The sequence below is a fragment of the Vollenhovia emeryi genome, unplaced genomic scaffold (genome assembly GCF_000949405.1).
Source record: "Vollenhovia emeryi isolate VEMERY1.0 unplaced genomic scaffold, V.emery_V1.0 DF939131.1, whole genome shotgun sequence".
Lineage (NCBI taxonomy): Eukaryota > Metazoa > Arthropoda > Insecta > Hymenoptera > Formicidae > Vollenhovia > Vollenhovia emeryi.
In genome coordinates, this window is record NW_011967235.1 from 3,012,822 (window position 1) to 3,036,664 (window position 23,843).

The 23,843-nt window shown below is 45.9% G+C and overlaps 1 protein-coding gene across 1 annotated transcript in view; it reads left to right on the forward strand.

Moving 5' to 3' along the window:
• LOC105568205 (hemicentin-1) overlaps positions 1-23,843 on the forward strand; it is a 35,831-nt gene that overhangs the window by 7,229 nt on the left and 4,759 nt on the right. Inside the window, exon 2 of the mRNA XM_012023674.1 lies at positions 22,359-23,817. Coding sequence (XP_011879064.1) covers positions 22,359-23,817 — 1,459 coding nt within the window. The remainder of the gene's footprint in view (positions 1-22,358; positions 23,818-23,843) is intronic.

The window sequence follows — 23,843 nt, forward strand, 5'->3', positions numbered from 1 at the left end:
TCTCTCTCTCTCTCTCTCTCTCTCTCTCTTGATCTTGTTTTTCAGTCCGGAGAAAATATTTATAAAAAAAATCGTTACTCCACGTCCTCGAAATAGCTCGTAGCGTGTGGACAGAGAGAATTTTTCGAGGAAAAAACCGCTGACCAAAATCTTGAACACCAATGCCAAAGACAATAAGATAAACTAATGCCCAGTGGGCATTATTTTATCTTATTGTCTTATTTACCTTGTTTTATCTTAATTTATCTTGTTTTATCTTTACAATGCCCCAGCAAGGCCTAATGCCCAAACCAATGCTCAAAAAATGCCTAGTAATGCCCAGTAATGCCGCAAATTTGTACACCACAATGCCCTCAGCGGTTTCCCCCACGGAATTTTCTTTTAAAATTCACTCCGAAAATCATGTAATAGTGCAGCCACGGAAAAAATTTCCGGATCCAATGCTATTACACTTGAATGTATCGTGAAATAGGATCGATGTAGCGCCAATCGTATTTATTATAGAGAAAGGAATATTTTAATCTTAAATGAACAATTCTAAAATCTAGAATAAAATTATAGTATGTGTCGTCTTCTGTCGAATATCGCGGTGCTAACTTCGTGCGTTGTAGGGGGAAATTTATTCTAAACGCAAGAATATGCAAACTTACATTTGTATAAGTTACTCTTGTCTCAATATACAGGGTGTACTAAAACCACCGGATATCCTTTTAATCATAGATTCTTTAGAAAATTTCAAGACGAAAATTCTAATATAAAAATATTGAAGCTATGGTAGTTTTTAAATAATTAGCGATTGTATTACACAAATGACAGATCTGAGATTTCGCGCGCTCAGGTACGGCGACGTGATAAGTGTTTCTATGAATGCAGCTTGTTTTTTAGCATAGTAACAACCTTCATAGCAACTGATATTGATCGACCACTTTGACAGCTGCAACACTTTGAAGTTACAATATGTTGTAAATTTTTACTTGAATTATTTTTAAGATGTTCTAAGCTCACACGTCGGTTATTCGTAAAGAGCAGATACTGATGCAACGCGTAAAGAAGCGGGAAAACGTATTGCGACGATGTTATTAAAATTTATGCGATGCGCAAAATTCATAAAAAGGGCGACGTTCATAGGAACACTTTTATCACTTGTCATGTCGCCGTGCCTGAGCGCGCGAAATCTCAGGCCTATCATTTGTGAAATGTAATCACTTATTATTTAAAAACTATTACAGCCTCGACATTTATGTATTAGAATTTTCGCCTTGAAATTTTCTAAAGAATCTGCGATTAAAAGGACATCCGGTGGTTTTAGTACACCCTGTATTACAAACTTTTTCAATTCGATAGAGGAGAATAAGAATTATTGATTTTATTTTGATATTGTGTTATTTTTATACTAAATGAGGTTGTGAGAAATATAAATGCGTCAAGAATATTTTTTGTCTTGGTAACAGAAATCCTTTCTGTGGGCGTGGGACAACGCGGCATTTCGAGGACTTTTATGAGAGTTTCTCGAAATTCTACCACACATTTCATTAGTAATTATACTGAGTTTATATTTTACTAGTTGAGTGTACAGTAAAATTTCAAGAACTCTCATAAAATGCTTGAAAAAGCCACGTTGTTCCACGAAAATCGCGCGATTTTCAGGATAAATTTGAAGAGAAAATTCTCTCCGCGCGTGATTGATAGAAAGCAGGCGAGTCGCTCTATGACACTCTATACGTCTTGCTTTATGCTACCATCTGGCCGGTGCCTGCGGTGCTCCGTCGTTCCCGAAAGGCCGGATGAGCGGGCCGGTATATCGCGTTTAAAGCGTCAAAAGCGAGGGTGGGTACGGGGGCTGTGTTTGGCCGGTGTGTTTCTTTCGTTGAAGGGGCACACATTTTTCGCGTGCGTTATGACTGCGGCACTCATCGTCATATTGCCCGGACGTGTACGAGAGCCAATATCGCGCGGCCGCACGCGGCGTGCAGGAATGCCTACGGCGATGATATTCGACGCGAATGAAATAAGGTCCGGCTGCTGGCCGCGCGCGCGCTCGGCGACATATTGTTATTGCCGCGCCGCGGACATTAAGCGTTTCGCTTTGTTATGTCGCGCCCGCGGGCGCTGTTGGGCGTGGACACGTACAGGGTGTCGCGAAAGCAAACGTGCACATGTCAAAACGGCGAGATTGATTGTAGGTCACGAGACAGCGCTGCTTTTCCGAGCGTGGCCGGGAGTTGAAGGGTGCCCTTTTCGGCGAGTTCCCAAGTCGAAATGTTGGCCCTATGCTGAACCTTTAATTCTATTGTAGGACCTAAGACAGTAAAAGAGGTCAGAATGCAAGTGCAAAATTTAATCCTACTTAAAAAGTGATAGCGTTGGAAATTTCTACTTTTGTCAATTTTGCATTAAAGTAGATTCTTTTAAGTAGGAGCTACAGTGAAATTTTTAAATTAAAGATTCAAGGGAGGAGTAAAAAATATAATGTCATCAAAGTAGGTTATTGCTGGTCTATGTAGGTGTATAGATCAGCTAAGTAGGTGTAAATTGTCCTTAAAAGCGTCAAAATAGTACCAAAATTTCGGCGTCTGCACTAATCCGAGTCGAAATTTTGGCCCTATGTTGAACCTTTAATTCTATTACATAATAGGACTTAAGACAATAAAAGAGGTCGAATTGCAAATACAAAATTTACTCCTACTTTAAAACTGATAACGTTGGAAATTCCTACTTTTGTCAATTTAGCATTAAACTAGGTCTTCTAATTGTAAGTAGGAGCTACAGTAAAATTTCAGAATTAAAGATTTAAGAGAAGAGTAAAAAGTATAATGTCATCAAAGTAGGTTATTGCTGATCTAAAGTGTCAAAATAGTACCCGGGGTGTAATAAAAAATGCAACAGATTTTATTTAACTATCGATTTGGTCCCGATAAATAAATGAGTGTTTAAAACGCGCGGGTTCGTCGAGCGAACGTCGCGCTGGTAAAAGAGCAATGCGATCGACGAGCGAGATGTTTAATCGTTAACTGGTCTGGTGAAATAAGTGTATGCATTTTTATGGCCGCGAGACCGGTTGATGTTCGATGTAGAAGAATGGGGGTGGGAAAAAAGTCTGTCGTGGAGCGTCGATTCCGAGAGCCGACGAGCGTGCTGGTATCGCGTTTCGAGTCGAAAGCGAGAGGGTGAGAGAAACTAGGCGAGATACAACTGCAACTAGTTCGAAATCCCCGGAACGTATAAATAAATTCTGCGCAATTCCAAGATTCTGTTAGAATTTCCCGCCCTTAAATATAGGTCCGCCCCGTACACCTCGCATAATGCATGTACAATGTAGTTTTAATTTCATACTGCGCTATCGTATCATATCATCCCTCCCCCTCGTATCACGTAGCATCGCATAATACCTTCGTTTGAATATTTCAGCGACATGAATACTTTATGTTCTTATAATTATTTTACATTCGTTTTATTTTAAATTATTGTTTATTTCACTTCAAGCATGAAGTAAACAATAATTTGCGCCGACAAATATTCATGTATGGAACATTATGTTATGCACAAAAGCAATAAACTCTGCGTGGAAGGGGGAGGGGAGGAGGCAGGAAAATTTGTGACAATGGCGTCTAATGCTACGCGGCCACGCATAGCGCTGGTTTTTCAGATTAAAAACCATTCCGTCCAACGCACCGCAGGGTCTTTCATGTTTATTGCTTCGGGAAGGAATACAGATGGCGAGGGAAAGAAACGAGCGGGGGAGGATATTCGTTAGTGCCGCGGGGGCAACACCTTTGAAGAGCCCCCGCGCATCATACCCGGAGGGCGGCCAAATCGGCACCAGTCACGTCAAGTTTTCTGCTGCCCCTCGTCGCGCGGTCGCGTCCGCGCAAACACGCGGCGGTGCACAAACCCGGGTCTTATAAACCGAGCTTTCTAAATAACTAAAATCCATTAGCGGCACGCGCCCCGGCGAAGCGGGATGAATATGTGGGAGCCGCCGCCGCGCACATCCGAGGGAGGCGCCGCGCGCCGCTGAGAAATCGCGTGGAGGCTGCCTCGGTATTACCGAAGCGAAAAGTTTACCTTGCGACGGGAACGACAGTTCGCACGGAGGAAATTCCCTATATATATATTTAACGCGCGAGGAAACACCTAAAGGCACGGTCACATTGCGGCGTGACGTAACAGGCGGATAGCGCGGAGAGGACTGCGAAACTGCAACGGGAATTTCGATATCCTTCCTCCTTTGTTCCTCGGGATCCCGTTCGATCCCGCGCTGGCTTTTTAAACGAGATGAAAGAGAGGGAACTCGAGATAAAGGAAGGCGTTATCGAGTAGTGGATACCTAATGCCGATTCATTAGGTATCCAAATTTTATCTCCCGTGCAGCTCCGTTGACTTTGACGCAGAAACAATTAGTGCCTAAGATTTCGTCTCGAGCTTCTCATTAACATCGTTTCTACGTAAAATGCTGTGGCACGTGACGATCAATGCCGGGTCTACGCGTAAGCTATAGGCAAGCCTGCAGCTTAGGCCTCGCATTACAAGGACCCTCCTCGATATAGAAAACTCGGCACAGAAAATATTTAAAAAAAGTTTTTGTTAATAAAATTGGTTTTGAAAATAATAAAAATTATTTTTTGTCGTTTAATATCAATTTCATTAACACAAAAATACATTTTCAATTAAATAATTAATCAAATGTGTATTAAAAGAAGCCTCTTCGAAAAATGGTATTTTTTGTTATTTTAATACCAATGTTATTAACAAAAAATATATTTTCTATACCGAGTCGAGGAGGCTATTATGGACTCTTTTTTTTATCAGTTATTAGTAGATGTGTGACATTTTGATGTTATCTTTATACGCAAAATATTGCAAAATGCCCCAGGAACGTTTTTAATGCCATTTCTTTATATTTTGGAGTCCCTAACTTCGTTTTAACATGTTTTTAAAATGCAAAATGACCCTCAACACGCAAAATGGTGTCCAAATAACGTAAAAAAATCGCAATTTTCTTTAGTAAACCTTTCTAACGTCAATGTTGTATCACTTGTATCAGAGAAAAAGGTTGAAAATTGTTCAAAATTAACTCTGCAGCCGCGGCGCTGGATGCCAGCTTCGTCGTTAGTTACTTTTTGCTATATGTTATTTCATGGTATTTTAATATGTTTTACGTTACGTGTACTATACATTTTCAGTACTGACAGTGAATGTCGGAACGCAGCCTTTGTCGTCTTATTGAAGCCCTGCCCACCTCTGACCACGGCATTGTCAAAAACATTGTCGCAATAACGCGACATCCGGAAAAGCAAAACGCAAAAGATGCCAAAAGATAACATCAAAAGAACGCAAAATCTGAAAAAACAAAACGCAAAAATGCCAAAAAATAACATTGGTTGGGAAAACGTAGAGAGGCCTCTAGAGAAAAAACACAAAGGCCACAAGGCCACAAAATCGTAGATCCGACCCTGATGACGACGTATGCCGATTAATAATTGAATACGCATTTCCACATGTTTGCACGTTAAGATCGTTTCAGAATGCCACGTGACCGCGGATCCCAGAGGTGAGTACTTTAGAAACACTGGTGCAAACAAATGATCTCTACCAGCGGCACGTCGATAATATCGATGAATAATACACCTCACGAGGTATTTGCGCAGCGCTGACGTTTGTTCGTTCGTGCTCGTTTCGCGGCTCTCTGGCCTCGTATTAGAGGCCGATCGGCACGTTTCGCGATTAACACTGCAGGATGTTGCGACACGCATCCTGCAACGTGCATCACGCACTGCGTTCGAGGCGACGATCGACGGCGACGTTAATTTAATTTATTATTCAGATAAAAAGAACATATTAATAACTGTGTAACTGTATCCAAGTGATTTCATATTTTCGTATCATATCACAGCGCGCACGCGGACAAACGTGCAGGAAAGTCCACTATTACGCGACAGGCTTCTAATATGAGATAGCAGGTTTTCAATGTCCAAATTTAATCACAAATCTTTATTCACAGCGATCCAACAATGAATTTTCCACTAAACAGATTTCACTCCAGGGCAATAGATTCACGGCGAAACCAATAGACGTTGCCTATTAATTTAGCAAAGACCCCGCTATCTCTTACAGCGAATTCGATTGCTCGCACTAGTGCGCACCGAGTGCACACTAAGGCCTGTTCACAGTCAATTTGACATTTAACTTTGTCTTAAATACACGTTTAAAGAGTATTTAGCCAAACGATGATCCGTATGGATGCTATACAGATCACTTCACTGGCTAAATATTTCAAGAGATATTTAAGACGAGCCTCAGTGTGCACTTAGTGCGCACCGAGGGGGAAACCGCTGACAAAATCTTGTACACCAATGCCCACTGATGCCCAGTGGGCATTACTTTATCTTATTATCTTATTTATCTTGTTTTATCTTATTTTATTTTACCTTACCTTTATAATGCCCCAGCAAGACCTAATGTCCCAAAAATGCCTAGTAATGCCCAGTAATGCCGCAAATCTGTACACCACAATGCCATCAGCGGTTTCCCCCTCGGTGCGCACTAGTGCAAGCAACCGAATTCGCTATTAGCTTATCTCATAATAGGGGACTCTCGTCTATCTCTCATAAACATGTTACGCACGAGTGAAACGTATTATGTAGGTCGCGAGAGAGGGACACACATCGGTACAAGTTATTCCCCCCCTCGCTCCGAAATACACACGAAAGGAAAGTTCGCGGGGAAGAAGCCCGACTTGAAATCCAATTATTATATGCCCCAGTCTTCCCGTACTTCTATGATGAAAATTAAAAGTTTTATGCTAAACTTTATTTCCACCGACTTGCAATGTTCCGGGAGGAGAGGCGAAAAATTCCATTAAAATTTAAGTTTTTATATAATATATAAAAATGCAACCGGACGCGGGCGCGCGTGCATCCCGGTGGCAGCACGCGAAGATTAATCCTAATCGTTAGCGATCCCCGTATCGGCTGCGGTCCGAAACACCGTGGCGAGCTGATTTATGGAGGGCCCCCGTAAACCGCCGAAACGTAAGGATTCGGGGAGCGGCGACGAGCGGAATTAATCTGGATCGCGCGCGCGCGCGCACACAGAGACGCGCGCGTACGGAAGGCAACGACATTAATCCGTCGCGTGCCGCATGCGAGGCGACGTCTTGGATAAAAAAGTATATATCGCGTGCATTCATTAGCGGGCATATTAATGCGAAAAAATTGCCGTGCCCGCCCGGGCAATCGCTTATCGTCCCCTGCGTACGTAAACGAGCTTAAACCGGCGTAATCGCCGATCGAGATCGCGCACGACCGCCGGGCGCTCCCGACTTTCCGCGCTTCGCGATTACGCCCGTTGTTCGCCCGGACTCGCCGCGATTTATCGCGAGTGTATCAGCGCCGGCAAAACCGTCGCGCGTTAATGAGCTTTACAGAATTTACAGCGTTGCGTAAGAGACGCAACCGGAACGCCGCGCGCCCTTCCTCCCTCCCGGACTCGGACGTTAACCGCCGGGAGCTTCGATTTTTCCCCGACCGAAAGGATTCCCCGGGACGCGCGCGATTAAATTGCCGGGGTTCATTTCGATAATCGTTTCGCGGCGTGTCGCCGGGCACTCTCGGTGTCCGTCGCGCTCACGCGAATAACTCGCAAGATCGATACCGGAATAATAATATTCGTAACGACAAACTATCCGCGTTATAGAAATCGCCGGAAAACTGCATAATCGCCGCAGTTAATTTGCATTACTGCGTATTACTGTTGGGAATTATTATCTAATAGCCGGGCATTACCGAATTAGTGTACATATTTTTGGTTTGCGGTTTACACGCCCCCCCCCTCCCCCTCTCCCCTCCCGCGTTCGCCTTTCCGCCCAAATATCCGATAATGATTTAATGCAATTAACGCAATGAGCAAACTGTGCAAACGCGCGACTGCCGTTTTGTGTGACAGATCCGCCGGCGATAATTTTCTAGCTAGACGGTAGCGTGAGTAACCAGGTAGGCGAAAGGTCCCGTTCCCCTCTCCACTTCCTCCTCCTCCCCTCCCCCCCCCCGTATCAAAACCGTATAATTCGTCATCCCCGATCGCGGCCGATAACGCTAATTTGTTTTCCCTCGCTCTCATTATACTTTCCGTCGCTTGTTCAAACACACATTCCAGCTGTACGTCTGCATTTTCGGTATTCCAGATACTCGTTAGCAGCCCTCCCCCCCCCCTCCTTCCGAACCGTCGTCGAACGCTCATTGTGTTCGCGCTCCCCCCGCGGTATCGCGTCGCCGTTCGCGCCTGTTCGCCCGCAGGCGAGGATAATATTCCTAGCGGAAAATTCATCGCGGTCCCCGGGCCCCAGCGCGCGACGGCGGTTTCCATCGGTGCGAGAAATGACTGTGAGAATTTCGAGGTAACTTCGCCGAGCGGCGAACGCGCGCCCGAAATTTTGCGAGCGCGGCACCCGCGATCCCCGTTCCGGGGGATCCCCGTGTAAATATTAGTCGGACGCGCGAAGTAATTATTCTATCCGCGCTGTCCCTCGCTCCCTTTCTCTCGACGTTATGGCCGCATCACACTAGAGTCCCTGTAGTGAGAGTCCGGGCGGAAATGTCCTTCGTTACATTGGTTTCGACGAAATATGGCAGAACCAATAGAGTGTCTCGAATCTGTACTCTGAACGCGGTGTTATTATTATTTTTTTCTATATAGCTACCTTTGGTCTGTTCGTTGTCGCTGCAGTGCTGCACTAGTACAATTAACTAACTGCACTTGTTCAACAGTACAGCGATAACGAACGACCATATGACGCCATGTTTTGTCGAACCAGAACTCCGTCCAGACCGTGGAGTCTGTACAAGAAGACCGAACTCCGGTAAACTCATGGGCGAATCCTTAATCCGTTTGTGCGACGCCAGAGCTACAAGTGGCAAAATTTTTGATTCAATATTTTGCAATAATGTCGGCTCATGCTTGATGACGTAATCAAGCCTAGTCTCCTTATACAGACTCCATGGTCCAGACTCTTAAGGCCCAAACACAATGCCAGGCAACAGGAACGGGGAATAGAATTTCTGACGCGTTGGATCGGTTGGAAGAAAATTTCCGACGAATCCAACGCGTCAAAAAATTCTATTCCCTATTCCTTATATTCCTATTGTGTGATAGGCTTTACTGCAGGGACTGTAATATCACACTAGCGGTTCGCGTTGGCGATGGGCGGCTTGCGGCTTCAGAATAGCCGGGCATCTATTGGTCCAATAGCAACGGCCAACGCGAACCGCTAGTGTGATACGGCCATTACGCGGTTGAAAGGCTGTTTATTCCAACGATATTACGCGCGCTCCGACTTCTTTCCGCGAGACGCGCGTTTCCTCATCGCCGGCAACGTCTGACGCGAGAATCGCGCCGTGCACGGCTGATTTGTGTACGTTTCTTTCCTCCTCTCGAACGCGAAAACCAATTTAAAAGACGGAGGAAGCGTCCGCGACGACCCTCGGCCACCTTTTTGCCCGCTCGTCCCGCGTAACGTAAGCTCGGAGTGTAAAGTCGCAAAGTGACGAAACATCTTTTCTCACTTTGGAGACGACACGTATATAGATTACATCGATTGCGCGGGGAGGAGGGAAGGGGGAGCGACCGGGAGAGGAGAGACGCGTTGACAGTCGCGTCGACATCTGGCGAGGAGCGCGACTCCGTCTCCTTTGTCTCGGCGCGAGTAACGGTACAGCGGCAGCGAGTTTACGTCGAGGGGCGTACTCTTCTTCTTGCTCCTCGCGGGCTCTCGTCGTCGTCGTCGTCGTCTTCGGCCCCCGTCCCGATCTTTTGTCCGCCAGACCGTAAATCTGTCCGGAAAACAGTGCCGCCGAGCGTACATCATGCCTCGCTTCCTTATTAGCGCAAATGCACCGCGGCATCGCCGAAGTCTCCGTGCCTCGTCGCGCGTCTTTTCTTTCCTCCCGCGTTTACGAAATTTAATTGGTGCGCGCCGAGGGAGCGGCGCGACGCGCGCATCGCGGTTTTCGCGCGCGGCTCCCGCGGCAACGCTGAAAGACGTTCTCGGCGCTCTCTCTCTCCTTCTCTTCCCGTCTGTTTTCCGCGTGATTTAGTGCGACCAGGCTGCGGCGTTGCGGGTCGCGCGCCCGAGGCTGACGCCGTTTTCGCGAGCTCCCGGGCGGCAGCGTGGAGATAAATTTAGAAAGGGTTCGGGAGTGTATTAAAACTCGATGGCTGAATCAACCGGCGTTGGGGAGAGTCGAAACCAAGGGGGGGTAGCCAGTAGTTAAAATGTTGTCCCGCTGTTTATGATTTTATTAGATTTTATACGATTTTATCTGATTACGAATAATTTCATCTAATTGCAAATAATTTTCTTATATGCACGTAAATCGGCGACGTTGTTAAGAGCTGTTAGATTTCCTCAAAACATGATATCTTTTGGAGTTTACTAATAAGCATTTGCTTGTAGTTAGAGGTAATTAAGATTATAGTATTCGGTTAGGTAGAAAACGTGTTTGCTTGCTTCCCACTTTTCCCACCAGTCTAACCGTGGTCTTGACGAGAAGTATTTTGTATTTGTATCTACTGTTTATTGTTCTAAATTTGCGCGCAAAGGTGTATCAACTCACTGTCCTAACAGCAAGTAGGTACTTCAGTCTTATTATGAAAACAATGCTACGCGCTTATAGGCATCAACTATGATATATATTTGGATATTCACTGAAAGAAGTAAATTTTTTGAGAAAATGAAAATTATATTTCATTATATTTAATCGGATATTTTTCTCGGCGTGGAGATTTCGTAAGGATTTTATAATAATTTTGGAGACACTGTCCCACGATTACATTAAGCGGTTACCCCCTTGGTCGAAACGGAGAAAGGGAATCCGGTGATATTTCGTATCTCGGGGGATTTTATTTTTGTTTCTCGCTCGTGTTTATGTACACTGAGAAAAATGTCTGACTAGATATAATCGGATAATCCAATTACATAATAACAAACGGATATATCCAATGGAAAAATATGATTGGTTTTTCAATCAAATTTCATCGGCAACTGCATTTCATCGGATAAATTTCATCGGATGTATCCATAATTTAATCGGAAAAATTAACCATCAGAAACGCTATTTAATAGGTTTATCCGATGAAAATGTTTCTCAGTGTAGTTATCGGGTTTCAAAATGCAATTCATTATCAAGTACCAAATATCCCAAGGGTACGACTGGAATATCCGTCCCGACGTGGCCGGGAGCGCACGTCGAGCCGTCAGTGTCGCACTAATCGCGTCGAACAACGGCGTTGTTTAGAAAAATTTGTCCACGTCCTTCTCGCGATTTTCTGCAATCCGGCGCGGCAGCTCTCAACGCAGGAAACGTTTCAACATTCGCCACGGTTTTAACCGTGCGACAGTAAATCACAGTAGAATTGCGTTCGGAACACGACACCACGTGGCATTCCTTCGACAACGTGTTGAATTTCACTTCCTACAGACAGGACAGGCGAATTTTGAACGCGGAACAGTTTCTGTTAACAAGTAGAATACGTTCCGCGTAAACCGAACGAAATCCCAAGCGTAAAGCCGACTCGCGTATTCCGAGCTAATTGTCGGTTCTTTTTTTCTTACGAAGGATTTGACGCGAGTAACAATGCGGAAATGTAAACTCGATACTCGAGAAATGCCCCGCGATCGCAATTGGAATTATCGGTATCGGGAGAAACGAAGAGAAACCCGGTAAGCGCGAAGCAAATAAGTTGTAATGTAATTTCACTCCTCGCGAGGGGCACAAAAGCGCAGACCCGACCGAGAAAAATACAAGGGTGCAACGCGCAAGCTCTCCGCTTGTATTGTGCTCGAAGCTAAATACGAAAGATATTAAACTCCTCTTCTTTCCTTTTCCGCGCTGGCTGGCGGATAACGCTCGTAAGATCGCTGTAAGTCACGTAAACGTCCGTTATCCGAAGTTCTATCCGCGCGTTCTTGTAGATCGCTTCCTTTATCGCCTGCCACGAGATAATGATTTCTACAACTTTTTCGCAGTCCGCCCGAGTAACACGTCGCAGAAATTGCCTTCACGTCGAAATTGCTCTGCCCAGAAGGCTCGCCGCGATAGCCGATCGATGCTCACGACCGCTTTTACTTACGCCAATTGGCTAATCCTGTGCCCTCTTAATATTGCAGAAAGTGTCGCCCGGAATATCGAGCCGTTGCCTTAAAATGGCGCGACGCGCGTCTTGGAAATTCATACTCCGCTCCGGCGCGGTGCAGCGCGCTGGCGTTCTGAATCCAGCGAGATGTTCATGTTACACGCAGACTATTATATCGAGTCACCCGAACTCCGCTTCGCGCGGCCTGATTTCAAACTAATATGCTGCACGTTCTCTCCTCCCCGAGATTAATTTCGAAATTTAGTCGCGCACGAGGTCGAAAATCGCCCCGCTCGCAATTTTTTGGCAAATTTTCAGGAGCCCGAAAAAGAAATTAATTCCGAATGTATGAAATGCGGGACGACGCGAAACGCCGCGAGAGTTGAACGGTGGTAATATAATCCGTGCGTTCCTCTATCGCATTTTTTCGTTAATTCCGTAACTATATCGCAAATTAAAATTTTTATCCGCGCCGCAATTTCTTTTCCCGTCTCGTTATCGCTCGCCCCACCTCCCCCCCCCCCCCGTTCGCTCCGATGGACGGGAGCAGCGATTTCCTTACGGAGAACTGGAGCTTCCGAAAAAATCTATTACGTACACACGGCACATTGTGTGTCGCCACATCTTGCATTATGCAGTATTAACAGTTTCGCAATTGGCACACCGGAGAGTAAAGGTGTGCGGCGCCGTGTGTGTATGCACACGTATCGAACACCCACGAGAGATCGGTACGATTGTTGTGTTACCTGCATGACTAAGCTGTATTTACGCAAGTCCGTATTGCGCGTAACCTCGTTATGCCATGCTATATAGGGTGTCTCAGATCTATAATAAAAAGGAAAGAAAGAGAGAGTGTGTGTGTGCCCTTTTTAGACGCTCGAGATAACGTTTCGTGATAATGACTTCCGCAACGAGTGGTCAATTAAAATGGTATCGCGAGGAACCGCGGTACGATTTTCTCTTCTCTTTTCGATTTCGCGCAATTTCTGGCCCCAGGCTGGTCGGGTTTACAAGTCGACGAAGAATGTGGTAGAATATCATATTGGAATCAAGTTGAGATGATGTGCAAGTCAATAATCAAATTGACATTTAAGAGATTTCATTACGATATTTGAAAAATATTCTGCAGACGCCCACGGTCTAGTCATTTCAATTGATATTATATTGAAGTCTAGAGTCTCTCTAATCAGAGTCTGGCCAACAGACCAGTTTCGGCAAAATGTTGCGAGAGAGTAAGAAATATATTTTCTCTCACATGAAGCATATGCTGTGTGTACACGCTTGAAAAATTTGTCGTACGACACATTTTTCAAGCGTGTTGATTGACTGCTGAACAAAAAATTTCTAGATACTCGAGAGTTTTACTATCCTGCAATCAATCGACACACTTAACAAATTTGTCGTGCGACAATTGTAATACCAGCCTTAGGCCTAATACTACATTTGTCGTGCGACAAATTTTTCAAGCTCGTTGATTGGCCGCTGAACAAAAATTTCTAGATACTCGAGAATTTTACTATTCTACAGTCAATCGACACGCTCAAAAAATTTGTCGTACGACAAACGTAATATTTGGCTTATTGTCAGACTGTACGTACCGACACGTGGAGCTCCCGACAATGAGCAGGCGTCGATTCCGCCGCGGGAAACGGCGGTGCCGTCGCGCGTCTAAACGTCGCGCGAATTATCCGTTATGCATTACGCGCTGTCTTAATTACTCCCAGCCCCTCAGGTGATATACGCGGCCGGCTTTGTTCATTTGTGCCGGCGCACGCAGCCATAAATATCGATTACCGGGGATATAGCTCTGCGTCTATCGGGCCATTAATTTGTCGAAAGTTTGTTGTTCCGCCGCCGCTGCCGAGCGTCACGCGCCGCGCAAATTGTTTGCAATACTCCGCGAATTCTGTGCCGCGCAGAATCTGCGCCGCGGTACGCGCCGATGTGACGCGTCGTAACAAGTGCCGCCCGCTGCAACAACTGAACCAGCAGAATGACTCGTTGAAACGGCCGCATTGACAAAATTAAAACGTGCTCTTTGTACCGCTCGGACGGCGAGGGACGGTTGAAAGAATACGGGGCTCCGTCATGTTGACGCCGGGGCCGCGCGCGCAGAGCGACATCAGAGCATTTCCGTCAGCAATATTGCTTATTCGATATTCGACGTACGGCAAAATATTGAGATAATTCCTTTATGTTTGCATAACCGTCTTCTCCGGCTACGTAAAAGCGCGGGGCCGCGCCGATGCACCGCGACCCGCGATGCACGCGTTGCGCGGGACGTTGATAATATTGCTATGCACAGAAATATATAGCAGCGGGCGATACTCGCGTAGGAAATACGATATAATGGTACGTTATGGCTCGTCGTGCTTTCGACGAGAGCGCGCCGTTATGCGAATTGACGCGCAACATGCGACCGTTTCTCGTGGCTAAGCATTCATTATGGGAGAAAGTTTTAGCGACGGCGACTGCGGAAGAAGGGGTGGGGGGGCAAAACCTTAATTTAGACCCGCCGTCGCGCAATTGACAAAAAGGCGGAAAGCCACGGAGTGGAGCTACAAAGGGACGATAACGAGAAAGGCGATTCCGGGGAGACTGAATGAACGAGGGGACTGCGCGGATTGAGGGGGTGGGGGCGAAAGAAGCGCCTCGACAATAAGATATATTATAGGGTTGGCGCCTGGGTGCCATCCACCCCGTTTCACGCATAATCGCGGTATAAGCAGAAATCCCGGAATGTAAGGAGGTGAGTGGGGGGGCAGTTTGGTTCTATCCAGTTGCAGTCGCAAGCGTCAATAGCGGTGTAAAGAATTTCAAACGGAAGCCGACGGGTTTTCGCGAGAATAAATTCGCCAAGTTTTTGCGCGCAACGACACGAAACGCGCCGGCGGAGTTTCCGATCGCGGGCAGATATTTAATATTGATGATATAAGACATTCTTGATGTGGAAATGAACGTTGGGGAAAAAAAAGAGAGCGATAGCAGCGGCTACGAGAGGTGACGAATGGTAAAAGTCGTCGACGCCCTTTGTAAGTTTTTGCCCCACTTCTTAAATCGATCCCGGTACGGTAAAAAAGATTAATGCGCCATTTTTAAACGGCCGTATCTTGTCGCGAAGAAATCGGTGCACGCAACGCGTAGCGCACGCGAAGAGCCGGCAGGAACGAGCCGAGTACTTTCGACGAAACTCGCTTAGAAATGGATTTAAGCAAAAGTAAGAGTCTCTTTGAAGAAAATGTAGAACAGAGCGGAATAACCTGGCGAGGAAAGTTGATTTTGTCAGGCAACATAACTCACTCGTTCGCGGAGCACACGACGTAACGGTTTAAAGTCCCTCTGAAAGCGTCTTACGACGACAAATCATAGCGACACTTGCGACATATCGACGCGACGTTTGCGAGAGAGAAAGAGAACGAGAGAGAGAGAGAGAGAGAGAGAGAGAGAGAGGAGAGGAGCGAGATATATAGAAATCGTATATAAAGGCATAATTTCCTGGAAAGCTTGGCAAAGCATCGATATGGAAAGAAACGAAAAACCAGTTTTGCCATCTGGACCGCCGCGCGAAAAAGTCCCTCATTTTTTCGCAGACACGAGCCATTAGACATTTATATCAGTTCGGGGCGTTTTTGCCGCGAAATTTTAGATCATATTGATTTTCCGAAGAACAACGTTAAATCCGAAAGATGATTATATATTTCGCGGAACTTCCTCTCTTGATCTTTCATATCCTATCCAACTTCCTTCATTTTTCTTCCTCAGCCCTCACAACTTTTGATAACCTAAGGAAAAACTGCCGATACCGTTAAACGGGTTTAACGTTGCCTCAGTGATCAATACTGCTTCAATAATAATCCATTACTGGCTAATAATCGAAACTGTGACGTTCCGTTCCGAAAGTGGATTGGCGTTATTTCAAGCTGCAGCGCTGATGCAGTGCCAGTGGTACCTAATGGTACTATTTCTATGTAAAGTGAAAAAGAAAGTGAAAAATCGGACACGATTTTTCACTCTTGTTAATGTTACATGACCGGATATTGATTGCCGCATAGATCTATCTCATTTTTATCGCGAGAACCTAGGAGAAAAGATATCCCTTTGTACCTCGAGTCATTTATTCGCCACCAAATTCTAAAGTTTCCCTCCCTCGAGCGCGAGCTAAAAATCGCCAGCTGCTAGAGCTTATTCACGCCTAAAAATGCAATATCGTAATGGCGCGTTCTCGAGGAAGCCACGGACCCACGAATGCCGGAGCGCGAGCGTCGGCAAAGAGGAGAAGAGAAGGAAGAAGAGTTTCGGCTCGGAAACGACGCGTGCGAAGAAGGTCGAGGCAAAATAAAGGACAATGCGCATCGCGCGACGAACGGACACACGAACGAATTTGTCGGACGACGAGCGGACGGGCGTTCTGACGAGCGCATAGGTGAACAGGTGAATGAACGAACGAACGGGGGATCAAATGGCTCGTGGCTAAATAAATCGAAAAAAGGGGCAAGATAAACGTCGCCGCGCGCGAAATACGAGCGAGAAGGAAGGAGAGAGAGAGAGGCGGCAGGATGCTCCGACATTTTCAAACGCAAAATGGCTCACGGCGGAAGAGGACGATCCTCAATAGCGTTGACGAGTCGAGTCGACCGGCGGTTTTACCGTTACGCGACCCAATGACGGGGAGATACGTTCGCCGCGAGAAACGTGGCCGCTTCCACCATTCGACGGTGCCTCGTGGCCGATAGTACGGTATAATGCGACCGTGTGTTCCGCGAGCGCTGCCGCGCGAAGTAGGTTCCAACGCGCGCGTCGTAAAAGAGCACCTGGAGATTTATTTCGCTGAATGGCGGAATTCATCGAAGACTTTCTGATGTAAAAATCCCACCAAGGATTCTCATGGAAGGGAATTTCTACCTCCGTTACTCACTTCCGCTTGCCCCCCCCCCAACCCCCCTCGCTTGACAGTAAAATGATAAAATAAGATTGTGCTCATTATGCTGCCACTTCATCACCTTAAGATTACCCGTGGAAATTCTCATCTCTCGTACCTATTCTTTTTCGTTACGTCATAATTCCGCAAATACGCGTATTCCGAAATTCTCATTTCGCGGTCTCAATTATTAACGTGCATTGAGTATTCTTGTTCACGGCGGATCGGAAAATCCGAGCTTGAATGGCTGAGCCCGCGGTTGAGTGGAGCATGGTAAATCCGACAGGCAGATGTGCGAACCCAGCTGACTTATAGGGTTCCCATATACGGAAACCGTGACAAGACGTACGCCGCAACGTACGTACGTCATAAGCTTCATTGTTGAATATCACGAGTCTCCTCTTACGGGAGCGGTCAGATGGACATTTCCCTCGCATCCGACTCTCGACCGTAGGTTCCTTTTTTTTCCCCGTCGCATAATCATCGATTTAGAGCGGGCGCTTAGTTAATTTTGGTCCAACGGTGACCGACGTCGGAGAAATCCACCCGTAAATATCGCGACATTTCGTGGTCGCGGCAGTGCGGGGCTATTAGTTTTCAACGTCACCGCGCTGTGGTATTCGATTTTCGCAATGATTTGTGTCGACGTTCGATGTAACGTTATGATAGCGGAGCACCATGACGCTGTGTCATGCGCGAAAATCGATTTTTATAATGATAAAACCGCCTGTGCAGCGTAGAAAAATTATTGATACGCCGGCGATAATTTTTAAATAGCACACCCTCAGAAAAAATTTCTGTTTACCGGGACAAAAATTATTCTTGACGCAATTCTATTTCTCACAACCTCATTTAGTATAACTAGAAATGACAAAACGCGCGCCTCGCGTATTAATAATAATTCACTTTTAAGTTTGTATACATGCAAAGAAGTAATTATATGCGCAACGTTAATTTAAAATAAAAAGTAACTTATTACTCACTGATACGATTCGCAACAGCAGAGTTGTACATCGTTAATTATATAATGTATGTTAAACTGTAAATATACTATATATGATTATTATAGACTAATTATGAAACATCGAAATCATTGTATTAAATATACTTTATATTTTATATTTTTTTAAATAGATACTTATTAAAATAATTATGTAGAATATTGAAAGTCTTCCTTTTAAATATAAACTCAAAATTTTATACGTATGGTTTTGTCTCTAATACTTATTCGAATCCACGTTCGAATCATTTAATGAATAAATAAAATAAAAACACAGAACAGATGCTTTATTTTGCACAAGTAGCAAATAACATAAAAATGTAAGATACCTCACGATTTTTCCGCCGTTGCCCGATGCCTCCTAGGCCTCCTCTTAGATTTCCTTGTTGCACTCACACAAAACTCACTCGCGAAAATCATCGATCGCGCAAAATTTCCGGGCACTCCCGTACGCACGAAATCGTATTAACGAATATCGCGTGACTGTCTATCATACAAATTACTCAAAGTAACAACTGGCATTTTTGATTTGGAAGAATAGGATAATGGATAAATTACTTTTGAATTGGCGATATAAAACGCAACGCGAGCATCGGAAGCATAATATGCGGTAAAGACGTAGTTTTGTAGTCCGCAACAAAACGATATGTTACAGTCTTTGTCATTCAATCTAATCCTCGAAATAAATTATGCGAGCGAAATTTCCAGCGATAAATAGTTGTTATTAATTGCAACAGTTAATCGAGATAATTTTCGATTACATTTACATAATGTAACGACATGCGATAAGCGACTTTCTTTACTTACTGCCCGTTCGAGTTGCGAAAAAGTCGCACAAATTTCTCTCTTTTCCTGAAAAAGGAACAGATTACACGAAATCGATAGATATTAAAAGCGCGGTGCGTAAACGAGATGTAACCGCGACAAAATACCATGATTTCCATTTATATTTTAGATGAGTTAGTCTCGTGAAATATCTATGTATACGTTGATAAAGAGCCGTCGCCTCGACACGCAATTCGTTTCTCATTACAAGTTATAGAAACTTAATAATTAATCGAGGGACGTTACTTGTTACTGATGAAGGTGTACAAATCAATCAGCGTTTTATCCCTGCATTTATCGCGATCGAGTCTTGGAAACCGATAACGCAAAAGTAATACCGCGCACGGAGCGACTCTCGCCACTGCTTGCCGGCACGACGTTCGGCGAGCGAATGATAGCGCGGCGACCTTCAGGTAAACTATGGCTCGCGTAACGTCGCACGATACCGCGCCGAGTGAAAAACAACAAAAACGTTGAGAATTCGTTGTCCTATAACCTACGTAATGGAAAATTCCGTACTTAATACTTTACATTACTTTGTTCCGCGACTGTTACTACGTTTTGCGTATCATTCTGCGGACTTATTGATATTGATTAAATTAACGATTAATTCTGTTCAATCGAGAAAATGTTTCGAGACAAAATTCATTGTTACTTAAATTCTAATTACTAAGATTAGAGATTTTACCTCAATAGTTGGTGTATACAAATGTATATTTCTAAATTGCAAATCTTTATTTACTACGAATCTAAAAGAGAAGTGAAGCACACTTCGAGAAAACTAATCAGCATCGCGGAAAAGAGGCCTCAACTGTTCGATATTAACGACATTCGCGCTGGTAACATCTCTTTTTTAAAAAACGACGAAAAATAAGACAATGTCTCCTGTCTCCTCCTCTATAAAAAAAAAGTATGAAACGCCCGAAGTGCGTTCTCGGTCGCGCTCGTATTGTTACCGCTTTTCCGCGATGCCGATTGGTCGTTGCGGGTCTCGCCGGCCACAGTGTGTCGCATTCGCGTGATGACGTGACAGAAGTTTTATATTAACTTACACTCATGGTTTATATAAAAATTATATAAAATTATATATCAAATTGTAATCAAGAAATAAAAGTAAGAAAAGCAGTGGAGGCGCGCGCTGTATGCTAGTCCTATATAAAAAAAGACGTGTTAAGTCGATAGTCGAAAGTCTCGAAGTTTTTTTGTCGCTTTCCCGAGATGCTGATTGGCTGTCTCGCTTGTGCGATATGACATGCTTCAGTCGTGTTATTTGCAGTTATCAAATCATGCGAATTTTTTGAGAGAGCAAAGATTGACTTACTATATTGAGACAAGAGTAACTAATATAAATGTAAGTTTAGATATTTTTGCGTTTAGAATACATTTTTCCTCCATTTTACAACGCACAAAGTTGGCACCACGATATTCGACAAAAGACGATGCATACTATTATTTTATTCTATTATAGATTTTAGAATTTTTCATTTAAGATTAAAATATTCCTTTCTCTATAATAAATACGATTGGCGCTGTATCGATCCTATTTTATGTTACATTGAAATGTAATATAATAGCATTGGATCCGGAAATTTTTTCTGTGGATGCACGCATTCTCGATAACATTTTTCGTCGGCCGATTTGAAGACTATTCTTTTTCGCGAACGGATTGACGGTCCAAAGAAAATGCATAATTCAATTTAAATGGCCTTAAATTGGCCGATTGCCAAAAATATTTATCGATATAATAATTTCTCGGATAAATATAATTATCAATGACGTTTTTTTTTCTTTGAAATCGCATCCCTTTTATTTTACGTCATTGTTCTCACCTTCGATTATGATTAAATTTTTTAATTAAAATTGAATTCTGTGTGTGTGTGTGTTCCCCCCTTTTTAATTTATATGAAATATTACCGAAAATTCATACTCGGTAATTTTTGCCATTTATATTCACTGAACAAACGTAACGGTGCGATGGAGAAGTGGATGGGAATGACGTTTTGTTTCCACCGTTCCGCTACGAAACGTACAAACAGCATTGGAATGCTGATATTTTTTTTTTAATTTCTCCTGTAAAGATATAACAATCAAACTTCAACTTGCAAACACTTACGCACGCGAAACAAACGTTATTTCGAAATGGGAGACATTTAACAACTATTTGCGCTGCTAAGCACACGTTTATGAATGTGAAAAATTTTTTCCCATCATGGTCATCGCTTTTGTATCATGGCATTTTTTATCTTCTATTAATCTACAAAATTGTAAATGTAACACATATTGGTTATTCGTGCGTAACAGCTTTGTACGTAATAGATTTTTTATGAAATGCATTTCAGCGCGAAATTTCAGAGATGAGAAAGCGAGAGGGCAGGGGAGGAAAGAGAGAGAGAGAGAGAGAGAGAAACAGGAAAACGAGCTCGTTCAATGCTCGTTGTTGGAGCACGCGTTACAATGGTACGTCTCTATAGACACACGCGGGCATTAAAGTTGAACGTATGCCATTGTGACGGACGAGTTGATACGAGTTATTCCGAAGTTAAAAAATTTTCTCAACCTCCCCGCCGCGTTTCTTTCCCCGAAATTAATCTTTATGATCATTATCATCCTTCGCGCTTTAATTGGGTGGCTTTACGGCGAAAACGCGAGCGGGGGTAAACCAATTTCTCTGTGCAGAGAATGCCAACGTCCCGGATATTCTCTAACGGTACGTTGAGGTACGCAGCCGCCGCCGTCTTCGTCATCGTCGTAAAGGCAGGAATTCACGCAGCTCGCACCGCGACTAACCGTAGCTGCCGACGAACCGTTTTCGCCTGTTCATTATTTCGTAAATGCGACACGGCGCGAATATCCGACGCCCTTCGCGTCGGCTAAATGCCGGGCGTATTATTCCCTCACCTGCTTTAATCGCGCACGGTACGCACGGCGGCGACGACAATCGGTATTGTCAACGCCGCCCGGCGAAACGGCACGCGCAGCCCCGGCGTTAATTACGTAAAAGGCGAACTCACGGGCGGGGGAGTCGGTGAACCCAAAAACTAGGTTGACTTCCGACAGGTAATTTGTATCGCTATTATCGCCTCGGTCCCACGCAGCGCAGCGTTCGACGCTGCCGTTCGCGCGCCCGCGAATTTATTCCGTCTTAATGGAAAATGTGTGTACGAGCGAAGCTGTAAAGCTCGACGATGGAGAGGCCGATCGATTCTTACACATCGGGCGTCTCTCTTGCGGTCGATTTCCTCATCGGGTCACCGGGTTATCGGGTTACCGCGACGCCGATCGATCGTCCGTTAACGCTGTCACCGCCTGCGGCTATAATGCGAAAGAAAAAATATATATTTTACACAAACGCGTTTAAAGGGAGACGCGTATGCACCCCCCCCCCCTCTCTCTCAGCGGGGATTTGCTCTGAAATACTAATTAAATTAGTTGAGTCGGTCTCGATGTTTGTCGTCGCTTTAACGAACTCCACTCGTTTTGCTTCAGCACCTGTCAGAGCGAACGTCGAAGAGGCGCAGATGGACACGCACGAGGGCTCGACGGTGCAGTTGCAGTGCCGATTCCCGCCGCCACGGGAGAACGTGACGTGCTTCTGGCTGACCCACACGACCCACAATCTCGACAACGCGGCGATCGAGGACCGCGCGCTGTCGCCGTTCTACAAGGTGTACATGAATCTGCAGGAGGGCCGTTACGATCTGCAGGTGAGAAATGTGTCCTACGAGCGTGACAACGGCAAGTACGAGTGCAAGCTGAAGGTCAGCGGCACCGGGACCGATTACCACCGGAAGTACATCACCCTGACGGTGCTGAAGGCGCCGGGTCCGCCGACGATATCGCCGACCTCCGCACCGGCCACGGAGGGCAAGAAGCTGGAGTTGCAATGTAACACCTTCGGCGGCAGCCCCGAGCCCGAGGTGAGGTGGTACCGCGGCAACAGCACCAGCGTCCTGCACACCGGCAGGATCCTGACGTTGGAGCCCACGCGGGAGGACGACCGGGAGAGCTTCCGGTGCGTCGTGAGAAACCGGGCGATGCGCGAGGGCGAGACTCTGGACGCCACGGTGACGCTCGACGTCAACTACTTCCCACGCGTGTCCGTCGGCCCGGAGAACCCGCTCAAGGTCGAGGTGAACGGCACCGCGACCATCAAGTGCCACGTGGACTCGAAGCCGAAGGTCCCCATGGTGCGCTGGTGGCGGGACGGCAGTTTCATCGCCACCCACTTCGAGCACAACATAGCCAGGGTGACGCTGCAGGACGTCGGCACGTACACCTGCCAGGCGGAAAACGGGGTCGCTAAGACCGCCGAGGCCTCCCTGCGCCTGGACGTGCTCTATCCGCCGACGGTGTCGATCGAGGGTGAATCCATCAGGGTGGCCGATGTGGAGGACAGCGTGACCGTCCACTGCAACGTGTCCGCCAACCCGACGCCGTCCGTCATCGAGTGGCTGCGAGACGGCCGACCGGAGTTCAGGCAGGCGGGCTCGATCCTGCGACTGACCCGTGTCACCGCTGAGCACGCCGGCAACTACACGTGCCGCGCCGTCAACACGATTCACCCTACCGGCGGCGAGCGCAGGAACCATTCGGCCTTCGCCAGCGTGACGATCCGCGTGCGGCACAAACCCGGCCCGGCCAGGGTCACCCCGGACTCGCCGGTCGCCGTCGAGGGCTCGCGGGTGATACTCACGTGCATGACCAGCCCGGCCGGTTATCCCGAGCCGTCGTACAAGTGGTGGAAGATGGTCGATGGTAACTTGATCCCGTTGTCGTCACCGTCCGGCTCCAAGTACGAGATCGACTCGGTGCACCTCGGCAGCGAGGGCACCTACAAATGTCATGCCATGAACGAGATCGGCAACGGCGAGCCCGCGTCGGTGCACCTGACCGTTCACCAGCCGCCCAAGATTCTCACCAAGCTGCAGCCCCATGTCACGAGGAAGTGAGTAGAGCTTTCTCTCCGGCCCC